This window comes from Cydia splendana, chromosome 2 (genome assembly GCF_910591565.1).
Source record: "Cydia splendana chromosome 2, ilCydSple1.2, whole genome shotgun sequence".
Classification (NCBI taxonomy): Eukaryota; Metazoa; Arthropoda; class Insecta; order Lepidoptera; family Tortricidae; genus Cydia; species Cydia splendana.
In genome coordinates, this window is record NC_085961.1 from 13,396,749 (window position 1) to 13,415,825 (window position 19,077).

Below are 19,077 nucleotides of genomic sequence, written 5' to 3' on the forward strand. Positions count from 1 at the left end.
GATACATTGCTAACTACAGAGTACAATGAATTCAGTCGATCGACCAAATAGCTACCGTAATGTAACGATAATCGAATGGATGTTCTTGATCCGTCTTAATGAGGCATAAATGAAAGCCGCATGTAAGAAAGATAGCTTAGTCTTACATACCACAGGGATGGTGACGAGTGCCGCCAGGCCCACGTTGAGTAGCCCCACGAGGAAATCAGAGGAGTTGCTGGCGCTGCGGCGAGTATTACGCAGGCACATCGCGAATTAGATCATCATCACCGGAACGGACACCAGCAGAACAGCGAACTTTCCGTAGAACAGTGATCGCTTACGACCGCGCTGCCGAGTGCTGCCAGCCCAAGATTCAGCAGCACCACGATTCCTCGTGGATTCCTGACTTCCGTCAGGGGAGTTGCTGGCGCTGCGGCCCATCACCGGCAGCATCAGCGAGTTAATGCGCAGGCACAGCGTGAACAAGAACATCAGCACCGGAACGGACACCAGCAGAACGGTGAACATTCCGTAGAACAGTGATCGCTTACCACAGCGCTGGTGACCAGTGCTGCCAACCCAAGGTTCAGCAGCCCCACGAGGAAGTCAGGGGAGTTGCTGGCGCCGCGGCCCATCACCGGCAGCATCAGCGAGTTAATGCGCAGGCACAGCGTGAACAAGAACATCAGCACCGGAACGGACATCAGCAGAACGGTGAACATTCCGCAGAACAGTGATCGCTTACCACAGCGCTGGTGACGAGTGCTGCCAACCCAAGATTCAGCAGCCCAACGATGAAGTCAGGGGAGTTGCTGGCTCTGCGGCCCATCACGGGCAGCATCAGCGAGTTGATGCGCAGGCAGCAGGCACAGCGTGAACAAGAACATCAGCACCGGAACGGACACCAGCAGAACAGTGAACATTCCCTAGAACAGTGATCGCTTACCACCGCGCTGGTGACCAGTGCTGCCAACCCAAGATTCAGCAACCCCACGAGGAAGTCAGGGGAGTTGCTGGCGCTGCGGCCCATCACCGGCAGCATCAGCGAGTTGATGCGCAGGCACAGCGCGAACAAGAACATCAGCACCGGGACAGACACCAGCATTTCCACGAACAGCTGCTGCCATGCTGCATGCAACAAAGTTAAATTAAAATTATGTCCTCCTTTAATTAGTATTTGGTCATCATCATTAATGACGGTGCATGGTTCCTGAACAGGGTACGTACAATAAAGGATACGGAAGACCTTGGACTTGTTGCGGAGAACACCCGGGCTCGAGACGCACCCGGCATACTACCTAAATTTCGTTTGTTAGCCACCGATTCAATGTGATTGAATAGATAGGAGGATACGAGTAGATAGGATGGATAGGTCAATTCATAGGTGAGGTTGTAGCTTTCGGCGCAATATTTAACAATAAACGATCGTTGGTAACTGGAGATAAACACCAGACATCTACAGATAGCGGACAAGGACGCGGGCAGACGGATAGCCTTCTTGCGCTTAGCGCACATTACACACAATAGGTACAGCGACTCCGACTCGCCATTGGCGAGTATGAATAGCATTGCAACTAAAGCCTGAAGCGCGCGTATAACGACCGGTTTGGACAAGCTTAACACGAGTTAGAAAAGGAAGGGTAGTCTATCTCGCGCGCGCGATACTATCGCGGCGCACTAGTGTTAAAATTACTGATTGGAGATACAAATATGACACTTACCCGGTACTCGCAGATACCGCACCAGCATGATAGGGATCACGGAGAAGACAGACATGAGGAACAGCGGCACCGCGAATATGTATCGCATGGTCGTCAGCGAGGGGATGCATGTCATGATGAGGAGTAACACGGCGAGAATGAAACGTGTCGCCGCTGAAGCTTCCAGCGCGCGGAACGACCGGTTAAGTCCCGACTGGAACAGTTTCATTTTCATCAATTAATCTGCTTGGATCCTAGATACGATATATAGGTACTCTTACTTATGTACACTACACTGTAATACATGGTATTCTTTGATTAAGTCAAATGATTTTACAGAAGTGCATGACGCTCCTTTGAATTGTTAAAGTTCTTCGTATTTTAGATATGATCGAGCAGACATTTTATCGTTGACACGAAAAACAGCGTCAATAAGCGACCTGGCTTTTTAGAAAAAAAAATAGGAAGTTCGTGGCCTTTAAAGTACGAACCTTTTTGCTACTCCAAGCGTCATAGAGTTGGGATGTAATCATGGCAACCAGGACATAGGGTATCCAGTAGATCGGGACGGTTATCCACTGATGAGACAGATATCTGCAAAAATTTAATTGAAGATTCATGATTACATTCTATTTGTGTGAAAAGATATTTAGTTCTCGCGTGTCTATAGTCAACACGCAATGTTAACTTCTCCGGACCGACGATTTTGTATTACTTCCTTGCTTTAATTTCCCCTTTTACGACCATCCCATATAAAATACGTACGCGGTCTTTAAAAATTGTGACAGGCAACGTATTTACATCAGAATCCGGCAAATGCAGCAAGTAGTTAGAAAATTCGTGTATAAAAGCAAATTCGTGTGATGATGCCAACTTCTGGGCTTTCGTCAACTTACTCGGTCAGCACTGCAATACAATGCAAAATTGAATAAAACAGTCGGGACACATCGTATACGACGCTAGTATATCAGTACCTGAGCTGCGTGGTGGTGCCGCTCATGATGAGCACAAACACGAGCCCCACGCCGAATGCGGCCAGCGTGCACACCAAGCGGCCCAGCACCGCCCAAGCTAAGCCGCGGAACGTAGACTTGCCTGCAATGTCATCAATTATACTTTGTTTCACAAAAATAAGAGTAAAAGTTAGAGAATATTACAAACTTTAAAAAAAATCACAGATTGGAGTATCGAAAAACGAAAAGGAAAGAAAAAACCGGCCAAGTGCGAGTCGGACTCGCACACGAAGGGTTCCGTACCATTATCTATAAAAACGGTCACCCATCCAAGTACTGACCCCGCCCGACGTTGCCTAACTTCGGACAAAAATCACGTTTGTTGTATGGGAGCCCCACTTAAATCTTTAATTTATTGTTTTTAGTATTTGTTGTTATAGCGGCAACAGAAATACATCATCTGTGAAAATTTCAACTGTCTAACTATCACGGTTCGTGAGATACAGCCTGGTGACAGACGGACGGACGGACGGACGGACGGACGGACAGCGGAGTCTTAGTAATAGGGTCCCGTTTTACCCTTTGGGTACGGAACCCTAAAACTGGTCAACGGTTTGGATTTATAGATCTGACAAGTTAAGACAAATTTATCTTCACCATTTCATCTTAGACTTTGTATGATAATTCTTAGCTTAAATCCTTAAATCTTAATAAAAGAAGCATTATCTACCCGAAAACAACACGTTTGTACGGATAGACCAAAATGCTGCTGCTTACATAGGGTAGATGGTAGTATGTAGTAAGACTAGTAAGACAGGTATAATATTATTATACTCACGCACGCCAACGATGAACACGAAGTAGCCCACACTTATGAGCGCCACCACGGCGAACAGCGCGTCCACTAAGTACGCCGCCCACAGCGGGTACGCGATCAAAAAGCTGTTCAGGTAGTCGTAGTACACCATAGTGGTCGGCTCCGCCTGTCATCATTCAATTAAATCACTAACAATTGCAATACAACATGATTACAAAAAGGCGACTGTAATAACAATTCTTACTTTTCTTACTTCCAAGAAAGATTCGTGCTTATAATAACTAAATACATGTCACTGTAGGACCCCGTGCATAATGCGGTAACTCTGGGTCCGAACGTATAACAACTTGTAACTAATAATATTAGCGGAAATCTCTTTCCAATTCCTTTGATTAGAAAGAGACTTCTGCTATATATTAGTTAAAAGTTTTTATGTAATCGGCCCCAGGTTGTCAAAAGTTGACATTTGACGAGTCAGTTACCACAAAACAAAATAAAGCGCCATCTATAGTTCGTTTTTTTTTAGCATTAGAAAGATCTTGAAAGAAGGTAAGCGATCTAGGCATGTCTTTTAATTTAAAAACGCGTTTTAAAAATCAGTAACTATTACTTATGAAAGCAGAAGAATATAAAAGATCGTATTAGATTCATAATTGTAACATATTTGCCGTAACTTATTTTTAAAATGTGTTTTTCAATTAAAAGACACATCAAGATTGTTTACCTTATTTCTAATGCTAAAAAAAACGAACTATAGTTGGTAAAAGTTGCAATAAAATTTATTAACATGGAGAATAAATGTTTTCTAACTACAGGCGTAACGCGTCATTAAAAATAACAAAATACGACATTTCGACATTCATTTCCTTCGATTATTTAAGGTGTAGCCCCCTTATTCATAAACGTTTACTAAAGTTGACAAGCCGATAATAATCGTTTGTTCCTTTCCATCATACCAATACGTCGGAAAGGGACAAACGATTATTATCGGCTTGTCAACTTTAGTAAACGTTTATGAATAAGGGGATGTTTACCTTTTCGTCAAGTTCAGGCATGTCGGCCATGATGGTGGCGAGGTTGAGGAGCATGTCCCCGGCTGCCTGCAGCACGCCGGGCTGCAGGTTGGTGGGGTTGTCGTTGCGCGTGTGATACACGTTGCCCCATTTCGTGAACGCGATGTCGATACCTGCCAACAGATACTAATCAAATAAAGCCTTTAACACAAGCGCCAGGGTAAGTGAATGGTGCAAGCCGTAAGAGACAGACGAAAAAAAAATTCGTTGGCGCCCCATGCTGGCTAATTATTCCAGATACCGCTATTAATGTCGCAATTGTATTTTATAACTGCACATTTCGCTGTTATATGGTTTTCTAATGTTAAACGGAATCTCGCCTACTGTATGCCATATTATAGTTTGGCAAGTGTTGCTTATCAGTGGAGCTTAGGCATAGTCATACTGCTAGCTTTATTTTTCTTATGCTAGCATGTATTAGTAGGTATATAATGCTAGTATAATACTAGTATTATAATATAACCCCAAAAAGAGGGATGCCAGTGATGACTATCCCCATCCTTACCGTAGAACTGTCCGTAGTCCCGCCATACCCTGAAGTCGGTGTCGGAAGGCACGAGCCCGGACCCGAACAGAAACTCTCCGAACGACTGAGCTGAAGGCCGGTTGGTGGACTTGGCGTATGCGCGGACAAGCCGGGTGTCTAATGTCTACAATAAACATTAAAATATAATAACAATACAGTTTGCAGGACTTAAGCGCCAGTAGGCTCTATGGCACTATGATGGCACTTAAGACCATTGTGAGTTTGCTGTAGTAATTAATCAACGAAGTTTTTTTAAGCTTATTGCGAGGTCTACAGGTCACGGAGCCACTAGTCTACCCGAAAGTATTGCAAACTTCCTTGACGGTTTGCACTGTAATTTAAAACTTAGAAGCCAGGTACCATGTGGATGCACTGATCCTCGCAGTCATTCTTTGCCTTTCAGAAGAGTGTGATAGAAATCAGTACTTAAGTCTACAGCTGTCCTCTGGTAAAAGGAGACGTAAGTAATTAATATTGTAATTACATACTTGGAAGACGTTTGCTTTCCCGTTCATGCCGGCCGCGTCCAAGTTGACGACGGCGGTGATGTTCCGCGCCCACGGGTGCTGCAGAAACGCGTGCGAGCCCTATAACACACAAAAATCGATCTTATTCTTCTTGGTAAAGGTTGAAAATCATTATATCTTTTATTAAGAAAGAGAGCCCGCTTCTTGCCATCTACAAACTAAAACCTTGTTTGAAAAAAAAATTTAAATGAAATGGCATGGGAGGAATTTTCAAAAGGCCACGGAATGCATGCATGGCATGGAATCACTTCGTTTACAATGCACACGTAACGTAAGTCTTCCCGTCAAGTCACTTAGAAATTATTTATTTACGAGACCTTTACTTTGAAATTTACTAATCTAATACTACTTTCCAGGTATGTCTTGGTTGTATGTGTATACCTGGAGAGCATTCTCCTCTGCACCGTTGAATAGGAAGATGAGATTGTGTTTAAACTTGGTGGTTCTCTGCGCCAGCCGGTGTAGAATCTCCGCCAGAATCGCGCAGAAAGCTACGTTGTCGGAAGCCCCTGCAAAAACGGAACACTAATCAGTCACAGAAATCAGTACCTAAAATAAATTTCAGTAAATAAAATCAATCGTGACATACCTAAACATAATCTTAAACAGGCAGGCAGACGTGGTTAAGTAAACCGGCGAGGCGAAGTGTTTAAAATGATATGAGGTCAGGTGGGATAATAGAAACAGTTTATTTTGCTCGGGACAAGAGAACCAGTATGTTGATTCCCTACAAGTGGTTATCTTGCCCCGGTGTTTCTCTTACCCCACCTAATCTTATACATGCATCTATTAAAACGTAACTTATTCTCTGATCTCCATCGTGCCACACAGAATAGACCTACTTACCCAGCGCAAAAGGCACAGAGTCGTAATGGCAGTTGAGCAGCAGGGTGGTGCCGAGCTCGCCGTTCGCTCGCACCCCGCTATCGCCCTCTAACAACGCGGCGATGTTGGACGCGTTGTAGTACCACCCCAAATAAGGTATCTCGTGGTCTAATTTGAAGGCACCTGGAATAAAAACAGAAAAAAAAATGTCTGTACTAGTACTTAGTGCACATTGAAGTTTAGGATTCGACCTAACAGATCAAACCATGCCACATGGTAGACATTTTTTTTTTCATGAGAAGTCAAAAGGTATATAAATTAATATGTATCGCTAAAAAAATATTGCGTGGCATATTGGGGGCGCATCATAGTTATTTTCGTTCCTTGTTCTCACAATGACTTGCCCACAAAATAAAATAAGCTTAAGAAAACACGCCATATGCGGGAAAGCGTTTTAACCGTGAAAAAATGAATGGAAATCACTTACAAGGACCAGTGTTAAATGTGGGAAATCGTATTGAACGTACCTGATATGTAGTATTAGTATTAATTAGGCAGGTTTTAATATACTACCTCTCCTTCCTTCGAAGAATGCATACAATACAACGGTACAAACTACAAAACGGTGACTCACCAGTACCCGTCTGCCACACCACCGTGACCGGGAGCGTGGCGTTCCTGGTGACGTTGAGCAGCAGGTCGCGTACCACCTCGGTCTGGTGCAGGTGGTACTCGGTGCCGGCCACGCGGGGCTTATCCCCCATTATTGTGTACAGGTACTGCAGAGCCATCTCTTCGCTGAACGCTATTCTGTTCTGTTAACATTAAGATAGTTTAACACAATGCAAACTAAAAATATAGTATTGTAGGTATACAAATTTAAGTATTCTGTTGTTAATTGCGATCTTTCTGAAGCTAAATCTCACACACATTAAGTTAGACCAATTTTCATACAGTTTAGTTCCATTTTCGCCTATAAATAGCATTATAAATAGATTACGAGCATAGAATATGGATATATTTTCTAAAGAATTGTATACAAAACATTAGGTGAGTGTTAAATCCAAAATAATGCGCGATAAGCGCACCAACAAGCACAATCGTCAAGAAGTTCCTGACGATCCTCCATTCCAGGTGGCCCAAATGCAGACGCCAAGGTCGAATCTGCATTGGCTGTGACTGTGACTGCATCACAAGGCCTTGTGATGGCCCCTACCCTTTGCTCTTGAATATTGAACCTTTACACTTTATGCAAGTAAACTCACTTCTCTATTGAGGTCAGCATCCATCACGGGCCGAGGCATGTCATCCTCCACCGCCTGCGTCGAGTACGCCAACAGCAGATAGAAACCCAGCACGAGAATGATGAAATAACTGGGGACCTGATTCAGAAAATGTATGCTGTCTGAGATTGACTATTATGAATATTATTAGTCGCATCTTCTGAAAGGTTACCGCGCGTAATGCGATGATCCTCTGTCTGCATTCGAATGATTTCAGAGCGATAGAGATGAAGATAGATTTCGATATCACGGTAACCGCCCGGCATGCAACAAATTTACTTTTCATATCACCTATTCGGAAAAGGGCTTTTTCTTCCCCGCTAGGAGGGATCAAAGTGGTACTTTTCCTCCCTGCTAGGGGAGATCAAAGTGGCACTTTTCTGTTCTAGGACACTGTTTTTGTTAATTTTTGCATTCTCTTTTTAGCTTGAATAATATTTTGAAACATAATAATTTGTGTCAACACTAAGATTTTTTAATTTTCCTCATAGTTGATGTGAAAAGCAGTACCTATGTGTCACACGGTATCAAAATGATTTCGTCTTGGGCGTTAATACTTGAATCCCTCATTACGCTTAGGATTTATTTCCGTCAAGGGCGTACTTGACGGAAATAAATCATTTTGATCCCTTGTAACACAAACTACTATATACTTATAACTTCACCGACGTCATTTCGTGCAAAAGTCATAAACATGCTAATAAGTACCTACCTAATAAGGTATTTTTACGCCATATTAAATTTTCACATTTACACCTTATCAGGTTATACCAACGTTGATATGCACTTTGGCATATTTTTAGCACCGGAGCTAAACGGTAAAAATTTAAACAAGTAGCTACCTAAAATCTAGAAAAGAAGTTAAATGTGTAAAATGCTTGTAGAGTAGTCAAGAGTCACATATTTTACGCATACGAGACAAATAATATAGATATTGAAATAATATCATTCAATGAACAGGTTACATATCAGAATACCGAAAATTCATTTACCTAATGTCGAATCACCTATGCTCGATTCACCTATTTTTTAATTACCTAACGATCATTTTACCTAAACATTGAATGACCTAAGTTTATAATACCTAAACTCAATTAACCTAATGGATGAAACACCTAATTAACGTTTTACCTAATGCACATTTTACCTAACGCACGTTTTACCTAAAGCTATTATACCTAATGCATGAAACACCTAAAGCTGACATACCTAATGGACGATCCACCTAAAGCTGATATACCTAATGAACGATATACTTAAAGTTGTTTTACCTAATGGATAAAATACCTAAAACTGTTATACCTAACTAACGAAATACCTAAAATCGATATTCCTAAAGGACGGAATACCTAAAATCGATATACCTAATGCATGTTATACCGAAAGTCGATATACCTAATGGACGATATGCCTAAAGTTGATTTACCTATTGAACGAAATACCTAGAGCTAATATACCTAACGCACGTAACACATAAAGTCGATATACCTAATGCACGAAATACCTAAGGCTGGTATATGTTTTAACGAACGAAATACCTATAGCTAATACCTTCAAACAGGTAGGGTACCTACATTATTGTAGGTACCATAAATTTAGGTACCTACATTCCAAAATTTGGGCCATAATAAACTCGAATATCTTCAATCAGGTGTGACTATTATTGAATGCCGGAGTTTTAAGGAAAATGTTTTCATAAAGTGATGTAAAAATTTCAGACAACATCAGCAAAAAGAAAATTGTTATTAATAGTTTATTGCTTTATCAAGGGTTTGAACTTGTGGCCATAAATGTTGTAGTTAGGGTAATTCCAGGGTAGAAGGCCATAGTTTTTTTAGAACGCGATAAAAAAATAAGTTTACATGTAATTAAAATAAACACAGTTATATACAATTATACAGTTAATACAGTTATATACAGCTCAAAAAGTGCTACTTTACGTAGCTGTTTAGCGTGCATAAAGTTGGTTTTCGCGAACTAGAGCTTTTCAATTTTTTTTTAATTTATACTTGTCCAATTCATGACTACTTATTGATGAGTGTTAATATTAGTTTCCTTTAAACGTCGTAATCAACATAAAAACCTACTGTTAATGTAAGAAAATATACATATTTCATATTTTATTACTTACCTCTTCATCATTATAACACGTTTATTTTTTTAATATTGAATATTGAAAAACCGTTCTTAATAAGTTGTCTGAATGGAACGGAATAGCTGTCGAAACGCCTGTCAAAGAAAGGCGTTTTTTCTTACTGCCTGTTTTAAGTTTCACATTCTAATTTATTTTCGACTGCGCATAAACATTATATGATTTAAACTATATTTTGCTTTTTATTTTAGAGATTTTAATCTGAATTTAATCAATAAATGTATGAATTTTATCATTTAATAATTTTATTATAGGTATCTATTAATTATATATAATATTATTTTTATTTTTATTATTAATGCTATATTTACTTACATTATCTGCAGTAAATGATTTTTTATTAGGACTTTAGGTATTTCGTTCATTACATACAGTCAACAGTAAAAATATCGGTGTAGCCATTGACATAGATATCTAGGGACTGACTGGCTTTACGGGCAATAATAATGAGGCATGACAGGGGCCAGTATAGCGGTGTGAAACCGCTACAACGCGATTGGTTGATGAGTTCGCATCATGCGCGCGATTGGTTGATGAGTTCACATTACGCGCGCTATTGGTCGCAACTAGTTGCGTTAGACTGCATGATTGGCTGGAATTCGTGAGTAACACCGCTGAACTAGTACCATTTTTAGTGCCCGTAAAGCCCGTCCTTAGATATTCTACGTCAATGGGTGTAGCCAACTTATTCAAAAATATGTCCCATAGTTCTTGATTCGCTGACATAAGAGCTATGGGACATATTTTTGAGATGATTTGTGCACCCATATTTTTACAGTTAACAGTACCTAATAGGTATATCAACTTTATGTGTTACGTGCTTTAGGCATATTAACTTTAGGTATTTCGTTCAATAGGTAAATCAACTTTAGGGATATCGTACATTAGGTATATCGACTTTCGGTATTACGTGGATTAGGTATATCGACTTTAGGTATTCCGTCCTTTAGGGATATCGACTTTAGGTATTTCGTTCGTTAGGTATAACAGTTTTAGGTATTTTATCCATTAGGTAAATCAACTTTAGGTATATCGTTCATTAAGTATATCAGCTTTAGGTGGATCGTCCATTAGGTATGTCAGCTTTAGGTGTTTCATGTATTAGGTAAATCGGTTTTAGGTATTTCAAGCATTAGGTGTATCAAGTTTAGGTAGATCGACCATAGGTATTCTGAGCTTAGGTAAAAAAAATATAGGTGAAACGTGCATTAGGTAATTCGTTCATTAGGTGTTATGAGCTTAGGTTAATAAACCATTAGGTGTTTAAAAAAATAGGTGAATCGAGCATAGGTGATTTGACATTAGGTAAATCAACTTTCGGTATTCTGATATGTAACCAATGAACACGACCTTTTTAGACACCTATAGTGACTGGGAGCTCTGTTGTGATGAGTGATTGTCCTAGACATCACTCTTTAAAGAATAGCAGCAGATGGATGATGGTGAACACTACATGTAGTCTATACATATACCTACATACATGAATAACATTTTCATGGGACGCACGCAGAGGCGACCCCTACACCTACAGGGGTGTAAGGACTATTGAGAGTTGATCAAATCTAAAGTAGGTAGGTACCTAATACTAGGCTTTTGGGTAAAAGCGATAGATGGAAGGTACTTAGACCTTATTTAATGAAACCGATACGTATGAAGCCATGCAATGAATGAACAAGCATACTGAATGTTTAATAATACCGGTCATTCTTGAATCATGCATGGAGAAAACACGACAAAACCAAAATACGACAGGCACCTGCCGGGCTAGCACATGATTGGCGCGACAGTATTTCGCGGCGAGATGGACTACCCGTCCCTCTTTTATTTATTAACTTTGTTAGAAAATGACGGGTAGTCTATCTCGCCGCGAGATACTCTGTCGCACCAATCATGTGCTTGGCCTACTGATCACTGTATTTCGCCCGAACACGCATACAACCCTGCGTTACATTACTTACTCATTCAAATGGAGTAATTTACCGATGTAACATAGGGTTTTAATGTCTGGTACATCGACAGAGTACAAACACAAATACATTCACCAGGACAGAATGTGTTAGGGCGGTATTGGTCAGTTGGTACCGTATTAATGAATGGAGTATTATTAACCCGCTGCCATGGCTTCTCCTGGCGGTCCTCCGGATCCGGAACCTCATAGTTAATATGTGGACGATTCTGCAAAAATCGATCTTGTCATTTATGAAGTATAGTTGACAAACACTTGTATTTATGTTCAGTTTTGAAAGAGGTGAGATGTGAACAGATTATAAATTAGTTCCTGTAAAACGAAACCCAATGATTAGATTTAGGTACAAAGTATTAATCGTTGGAGCCGAGCGCAGTTATGAAATATCTGGAAAAAGTGCCATGTAGTACCACGCCGTTATTCGACATGCAGATTGTTAATTTTCTGATAGAGTTAGACCGAGAAAAGTCTGCAGCGATTTTGATAGCTCACGCAGTGCAAGTGTTATTTTAAACGTCAAACTTCTATGAAATTATGACGTATAAACGACAAGTCAATGACATAGTCAATATATAAACGACAACAACGACTCTACACAAGTTAACAAGCCGAATTAAACCTAATCAAAATCGTATTATGATAGATAAGGAGCTGCCTCTTATTGTTGACTCAAATAAAATAGAAGCAACAGTTCAATAAAACACTAAATCATTCATGTATTGCTGTACTGACATGGGCGCAGAGTATCATATAAAAAACCGCCCATATCAGCCGTGGCGGATAAGATAGCACTCAAAAGAATGATCCTAGTTAATTCCATAATTATTTGCAGATCAATGCAACACTAATTAACACTTAAGGAATTCATTAACGATTTGATTATAGTCTAGTTTACACTTTATTGTCATATGCATAAGTATCATTGATGTGAATAATTTTACGCTTTTTAAATCAAAAGATATGGAAACAGCAAAAGAAAACAGGTAATTCAATTCACGTAATAAAAGTATTAATTGTATCAATTGCAAAGGCCACAGGTATTAATAAAACGTGATGGTTCCAACGTTAGTAACATTGCAATTTAATTAATAAGTGATTAAAACACTAGCGGTAAATCACAAATCATCTTACATGTTTATACGCCTTGCCCATTTTTATTACGATAAGCGTTTGTACGGTCTTAACGGCTCACGCCCACTGACTAACTGACTATCTTTGAACTTCCTAAATCAGATTACGTACACGATATCATAAAAATCAATGAGTTCCATTGAGAAATATGACATCCGTTATCAAGTAGAGTAGAATAGCAATAAGTCAAAAGTCACATTATCACTATATGTATAAGTAATGAATAAGATTTATTTACTAAAGATATTAATACTGGTATAATATACAGATGAAGGAACATTAGAATTAGAATAGGTAAATGAGATGAGATTAGTAGGTACCTTATAATAAGGACCTGAAAGAAGTTTATTTAACTACAAAACAGAACCCTGTAGATTACAATGATTTCCAATGCTGATAACTGATAAGACTCTAGTTCCAATCATTTCGTTCGATGCTTAAACAACTCCACTTCCTTTCAATAGATGGCGCTGAATATTTAGTGAAGAATTTCCTACTTTATATAGACATTGACATAACTGTTGAGTCTGAGTTAACTAAAAACAAAGAGAATAGATAGTATAGAGGGCTATTGCCAAAGTAAATTTTGTAGTCACGGTACATTTACTGCCATCTATCGACACACCGATTAAAACTTAAAATAAAATTGAAAATGTATAAATTAATCAAAATATGTTTACGGATAAATGATTTTTAATTTTTATTGTTCCATACTGACCCATGTTCTTTCACTGATATGTGTTAAAATTGTTAAATATCAAACGGTGTTGTCAACGCCATCTAGCCGAGAATATGCCAAAGGTATGGCGCCATCTATTCGAGAATGTCTTTTTCTTGATTTCCGAGGCACGTTTTTTTCTTAGACTTTATTTATCTTATACGGAGTTATATATATCTCTGCTAAAAATAATAAAATAAAACCGGGCAAGTGCGAGTCGGACTCGCGCACGAAGGGTTCCGTACCATAATGCAAAAAAAAAAACGAAAAAAAAAAGCAAAAAAAAAACGGTCACCCATCCAAGTACTGACCACTCCCGACGTTGCTTAACTTTGGTCAAAAATCACGTTTGTTGTATGGGAGCCCCATTTAAATCTTTATTTTATTCTGTTTTTAGTATTTGTTGTTATAGCGGCAACAGAAATACATCATCTGTGAAAATTTCAACTGTCTAGCTATCACGGTTCGTGAGATACAGCCTGGTGACAGACGGACGGACGGACGGACGGACAGCGAAGTCTTAGTAATAGGGTCCCGTTTTACCCTTTGGGTACGGAACCCTAAAAATGACTTTTGGATGTCAAACTAAGGGACATGTTTTTTTCTTAGACTGTGCCTCTCTACTTGGCGCTGTACAGCTCCATAATGGCTCCATACATTTTGCAGTAACTCGAGTTACCTACTGCAAAATGTATGGAGCTGACCATACCACGATGACCAGCGCCATCTCGTTTACCTGTGGAATTCGAAGCACGAATTTGTCTTAGGGTGATATTCCACCTATTATCCAATTTCTTTGTGCAAGTCCAATGTGTAATACGTCTCACATTTTGCTTTAGTGAGAGAGTGAGACGCACTGACTTTGGACAAAGAAATTGGACAGGTGGAATGAAATGTGGTATTCCACCACCTTAGATTTTACGCATCTTATTACTCAATCAATGTATCTTTGGTATTTATGTATAACCAATGCAGTGCTCGAGTAAATTCACATTTAGCATTGTGGGCAATAGGCCTGATGACAAATTTTGAAATCCCTTTTAATATTGTCTGTACACTTGTATTGGTTCCGAAAAACACAATATTTCAGCTATACTCATAAGATTTAACATAAATAATTGCATTTTATTGTAGCTAGTAAACCACGCGCGAAAACGCCTCGCACGCCATTTGTGACGTCATAAATTAGATGGTGGTAGAGTGTGGTAGATATTGTTTACATACTTACAGTTACGAATTTTGCCTTGAACCCGAATGATATTGTTAATTCAGCAGCATATATTATGATTAGGGGTGATAAATACATTACAAAAAATAATCACAATAACTCATTTTATACAAAAACCCTCACACGGTTGCAATTTAAGATTAATCATTTAGATACATGTAAATTTTTAGTGAAAATACCGAGCACCGGTTTTACTTTTTCATTTTTCATTTTTTCTGGTTACGACAGGCAATGATAGTTCCATTCAGCCAAATAATTTAAAAAGTTTTTTGGTGAAGTATCGTATTATTTAGCATTTTATTTATAAAATAACAAATAAATATTTACTTTATATCGTGTAATAATATTTTTTGGACGTAATAAATGTTTAGTGGCGAAATAGTATTTTTTTGAACCTCCAAACTCTTTGGTAAGGACGTATGGATTACGGTAAATGAGGTTGTCTATGCTGCTCTAAGAAATATGTCATGGATTGATGACGTCACTACTTTAGATCGCTTCTGATATGTGTCGGAAGCCGGTGTTGCTCGAAGCTTCTGATGGTGTTTCAGTAAAAATGGCCGATTGGAAAATTTTGTACTTTTATTTTATTGAATATATTAATAATCCTTCAGTTTATACTGAGATTGGGCCATTTTTTAGAATCATATTAACATATATTATGTTTCTTTGAAACCATTACTTCCATGATTCTTTGTTACTGTCATCAGGCCTTATTCTAAGAAGTAGAATGTTGAATTGATGATATAGATTATATTTTGTGACTATATAGATGTTTGTGAAATGAATCACTGAAATTCTTACCCGCATTAAATGAGTATAGGTATGCGCAAAACCCCAGGCACGCCTCTAGGTATAAGGAAGGGCCTTTGTTTATTTTATGTTACTCAGCAACATATTATGACAATGAGTAAAGAATTCCTTGATAAGTAGGTATGTATAATATTTATTATTAGGTAGGTACTCGTCGAAAGCGCGTTTGTTATTATCTGTCTAATACTTATTTCGACGCGCAAGCGACGCAGACCCGGACGAAGGACGCATGCGCGCTGTTTACTATAGTGCATGGTTTGCAGTTGCACGCGCCATTCTATATCAGGCTTAAGCACGCAATCTAAAGCTTACATGCACGTGCGTAGCGCGTGAATCTCGCATTTTCTAGTTTTTCTACGCATTCGGGCAATCTGGAATTCTGGATGCACTTTTAGGTTGTCTTCCAGTTGTCAACCAATAGCATTGGTTGATTCCCCTCATCTCCGCTCATCTCTACCTCAGTGGAACGGCAGCCTAACACCTTTAGATTGTTAGGCAAGATTCCAGTCCTGTGGCTACTCGGCTTGTGGGACCGAGTGAACTAAGCAAAAGATGACGGAAACTTTCCAACAAACAGATGAGTTTATAATATGTTGTTGCCATTGTATAAAATTCTGTAGAAAACTAAACATAGGTACATTCGTTATCAGATATATATGAGGGGTCAAGCACGGTATCGGTCCTGCACTTTAACATCTTAATAATAGAGGCATTGATTACATATTTTTTGAACACCTTAGGTTCTTCTAATTTTCTAGCTTTAATACGGCCCCTCTTTATGGATTTAGTAATGATTTGGTAGGAAGTCTTTTTTATAGGTATTAGAATTCCGTTTCTTCAGCAGATTGTCTAAATCGCGATGTACCTAAAGTCTAAACCTAAAGATTACGACTAACAATCCGAAATATCTAAAGTGCAAAATGAAATACTTAAAAGGTCAAAACAGGACACACAACTTTAAACACGGTGTCGGTATAAATTAGCTAAAATAATTTTTAAGAAAAAAAAACCGACTTCTATGGTGGCCGGCTGGCCGCTGAAAGATTATTGTAGATTGTGCACTATGTAGAAAAGGAGGTAAAACCACCCACTTTTCTACTAGCATTTCGCTTCTGTAAGGGTCGTAGTTCTAGCCTAACCTAACCCACTTCTCTGATAGCAGTTCGGTTCTGTGAGGATCGCAGTTCAAACCTAACCTAACCCACTTAACGGCGCATGCGGTGCGGTGTACGGGGGTTTGAGCGGGAGGGGCTAGTAAGATTGGCATCATCATACTTTATACCTACATTTTATGGTAGGTAATCATAGTGGTTTATTTAGTTAAGGTATCATAGTGGTTTTCCGGGTCAAGGTCCGGGTCCGAGTCCGGGTCCGAGTCCGGGTCCAGTCCGGGTCCGAGTCCGGGTCCGAGTCCGGGTCCGAATTCGGGTCCGAGTCCAGGTCCGGGTCCGGGTCCGAACCGGATCCGGGTACGAGTCCGGTTCTGGGTCCGAGTCCGGGTTCCAGTCCAAGTCAAAATCGAAATTCGAAATCACCAAACGTGTACTATGCGTCGTTGAAGAGTTCTGTTCTGGTCATCATCAGCAGTTCCACTTCATCAAATGCGACAGTTTTTAACGTAAATGCTTGATTTTATGATAAAAATACAAAAAAAATCTATACGTGTGCCTTTAATATTTGAGGAATTCCCTCGATTGCTTATGGATCCCATCATCAGAACTCGAGCTTGACAAAAATGTGGCTTAAAAACTTAACTTGCTTAACAAACATAAGGAAGAGGAAAAATCGCCAAACGTGAACTATGCGTCGTTGAAGAGTTCTGTTCTGATCATCATCAGCAGTTACACTTAATGAAATGCGACAGTTTTTAATGAAAATGCTTGATTTTCTGATGTAAATACAAAAATCTCTATACGCATGCCTTTAAGATTTGAGGAGTTCCCTCGATTCCTCATGGATCCCATCATCAGAACTCGAGCTTGACAAAAATGTGGCTTAAAAACTTAACTTGCTTAACAAACATAACGAAGAGGACAAATCGCCAAACGTGAACTATGCGTCGTTGAAGAGTTCCGTTCTGATCATCATCAGCAGTGCCACTTCATCAAATGTCACTTTTTTGGATGTATAAGCTTGATTTGTTGATAAAAACCCCCCAAAATCACTATATGTATGCCTTTAAGATTTGAGTTCCCTCGATTCCTCATGGATCCCATTATCAGAACTGGGTTTTGACAAAAACGGGACCAATCTGTATGCATATACATACAATCAAAAAAAGAATTTTCAAAATCGGTCCAGTAATGACGGAGATGTGGAGTAACAAACATAAAAAAAAAACATACAACCGAATTGATAACCTTCTTTGAGATTTGGAAGTCGGTTAAAAATCACCATGACTCATGAGTGAGAATCGAACTCAGGACCAGGGATGTAACGGATGTGGTTTTATCGGAACCGAAAACGGAAACAGATGTTTTCAATTTAGTTTAACGGAACCGAAAACGGAAACGGAACCGAAAACGGAATCGGAACCAGAATCGGAGCCTGACTTTTTAACGATGTAGTCGTTTTCCCCTTTCTAGAATAAACCTTCAGACAAAGTTTACACTTTATAGCCGTGTCCCCACTAACTTCATCAAAATAGTTCCAAAGCGAACTTGATTTCGGCTTCATTGTGCGTTTTTTTACACATTACATTCACATTCACCACACACACTACACACAGTCAGTAGTCAGTACACAACAGGACATCTACGATTTTAATTTTAATAACACGAATAAAACAAAGTAAGTATACAAACAAACAACAAATTAGCGTAGCACGTGGCAAGCGGGGCGATCAGCGAATGACTGGTATGACATCCGTTATAACTTCCGTTTCAAACATAACGGAACCGGAACAGAAACGGATGTGTAATACCAAACGGAAGTTCCGCCTTAACGGAAACGGAACCGGAGCTCCGTAACATCCCTGCTCAGGACCTATTTATTCACCGCTGCAATCTAACCAAACTGAGCTACCGAAGCTTGCTTGACTCTTGTGACTCTTTTCAAAATTCCCTTTACTTTCTCCGAAGTCCTAAATTATATTCATAAATCACCGGTACCAATGCGCAGCCGCATTTTGCACCACAATGCCCTTCTCTCCAGCCTAAAGTGTTCTAGCTAATTATTAGGTATGAGGCTATTTTATAAGTCACAATTTTTGTATTATATGAAGTTAGAGAACCTTATACAGATAGCGTGTAGTCCAACTCTCATCTAGTCGACTTTTTGTAAATCAGTTACATATTTACAAAATGTCGGCGTTATTTTTCAACTTGTTTAATAGGTACATAGTTTCAAATCGATTATTAGGGCGAGCGAAGCGAGCCCTATCA

At 39.4% G+C, this 19,077-nt stretch overlaps 1 protein-coding gene across 1 annotated transcript in view; it reads right to left on the bottom strand.

Annotated features, from left to right (window-relative positions):
* The window catches only part of LOC134800990 (endoplasmic reticulum metallopeptidase 1-like), a 38,117-nt gene that overhangs the window by 10,655 nt on the left and 8,385 nt on the right, over window positions 1-19,077 (bottom strand). The window contains exons 2-14 of the mRNA XM_063773490.1: window positions 11,921-12,013; window positions 7,669-7,785; window positions 7,038-7,218; window positions 6,425-6,586; window positions 5,960-6,087; window positions 5,540-5,638; window positions 5,031-5,175; window positions 4,487-4,638; window positions 3,474-3,618; window positions 2,657-2,777; window positions 2,174-2,276; window positions 1,704-1,896; window positions 929-1,110 (exon numbers count right to left, since the gene is read on the bottom strand). Coding sequence (XP_063629560.1) covers window positions 929-1,110; window positions 1,704-1,896; window positions 2,174-2,276; window positions 2,657-2,777; window positions 3,474-3,618; window positions 4,487-4,638; window positions 5,031-5,175; window positions 5,540-5,638; window positions 5,960-6,087; window positions 6,425-6,586; window positions 7,038-7,218; window positions 7,669-7,785; window positions 11,921-12,013 — 1,821 coding nt within the window. The remainder of the gene's footprint in view (window positions 1-928; window positions 1,111-1,703; window positions 1,897-2,173; window positions 2,277-2,656; window positions 2,778-3,473; window positions 3,619-4,486; window positions 4,639-5,030; window positions 5,176-5,539; window positions 5,639-5,959; window positions 6,088-6,424; window positions 6,587-7,037; window positions 7,219-7,668; window positions 7,786-11,920; window positions 12,014-19,077) is intronic.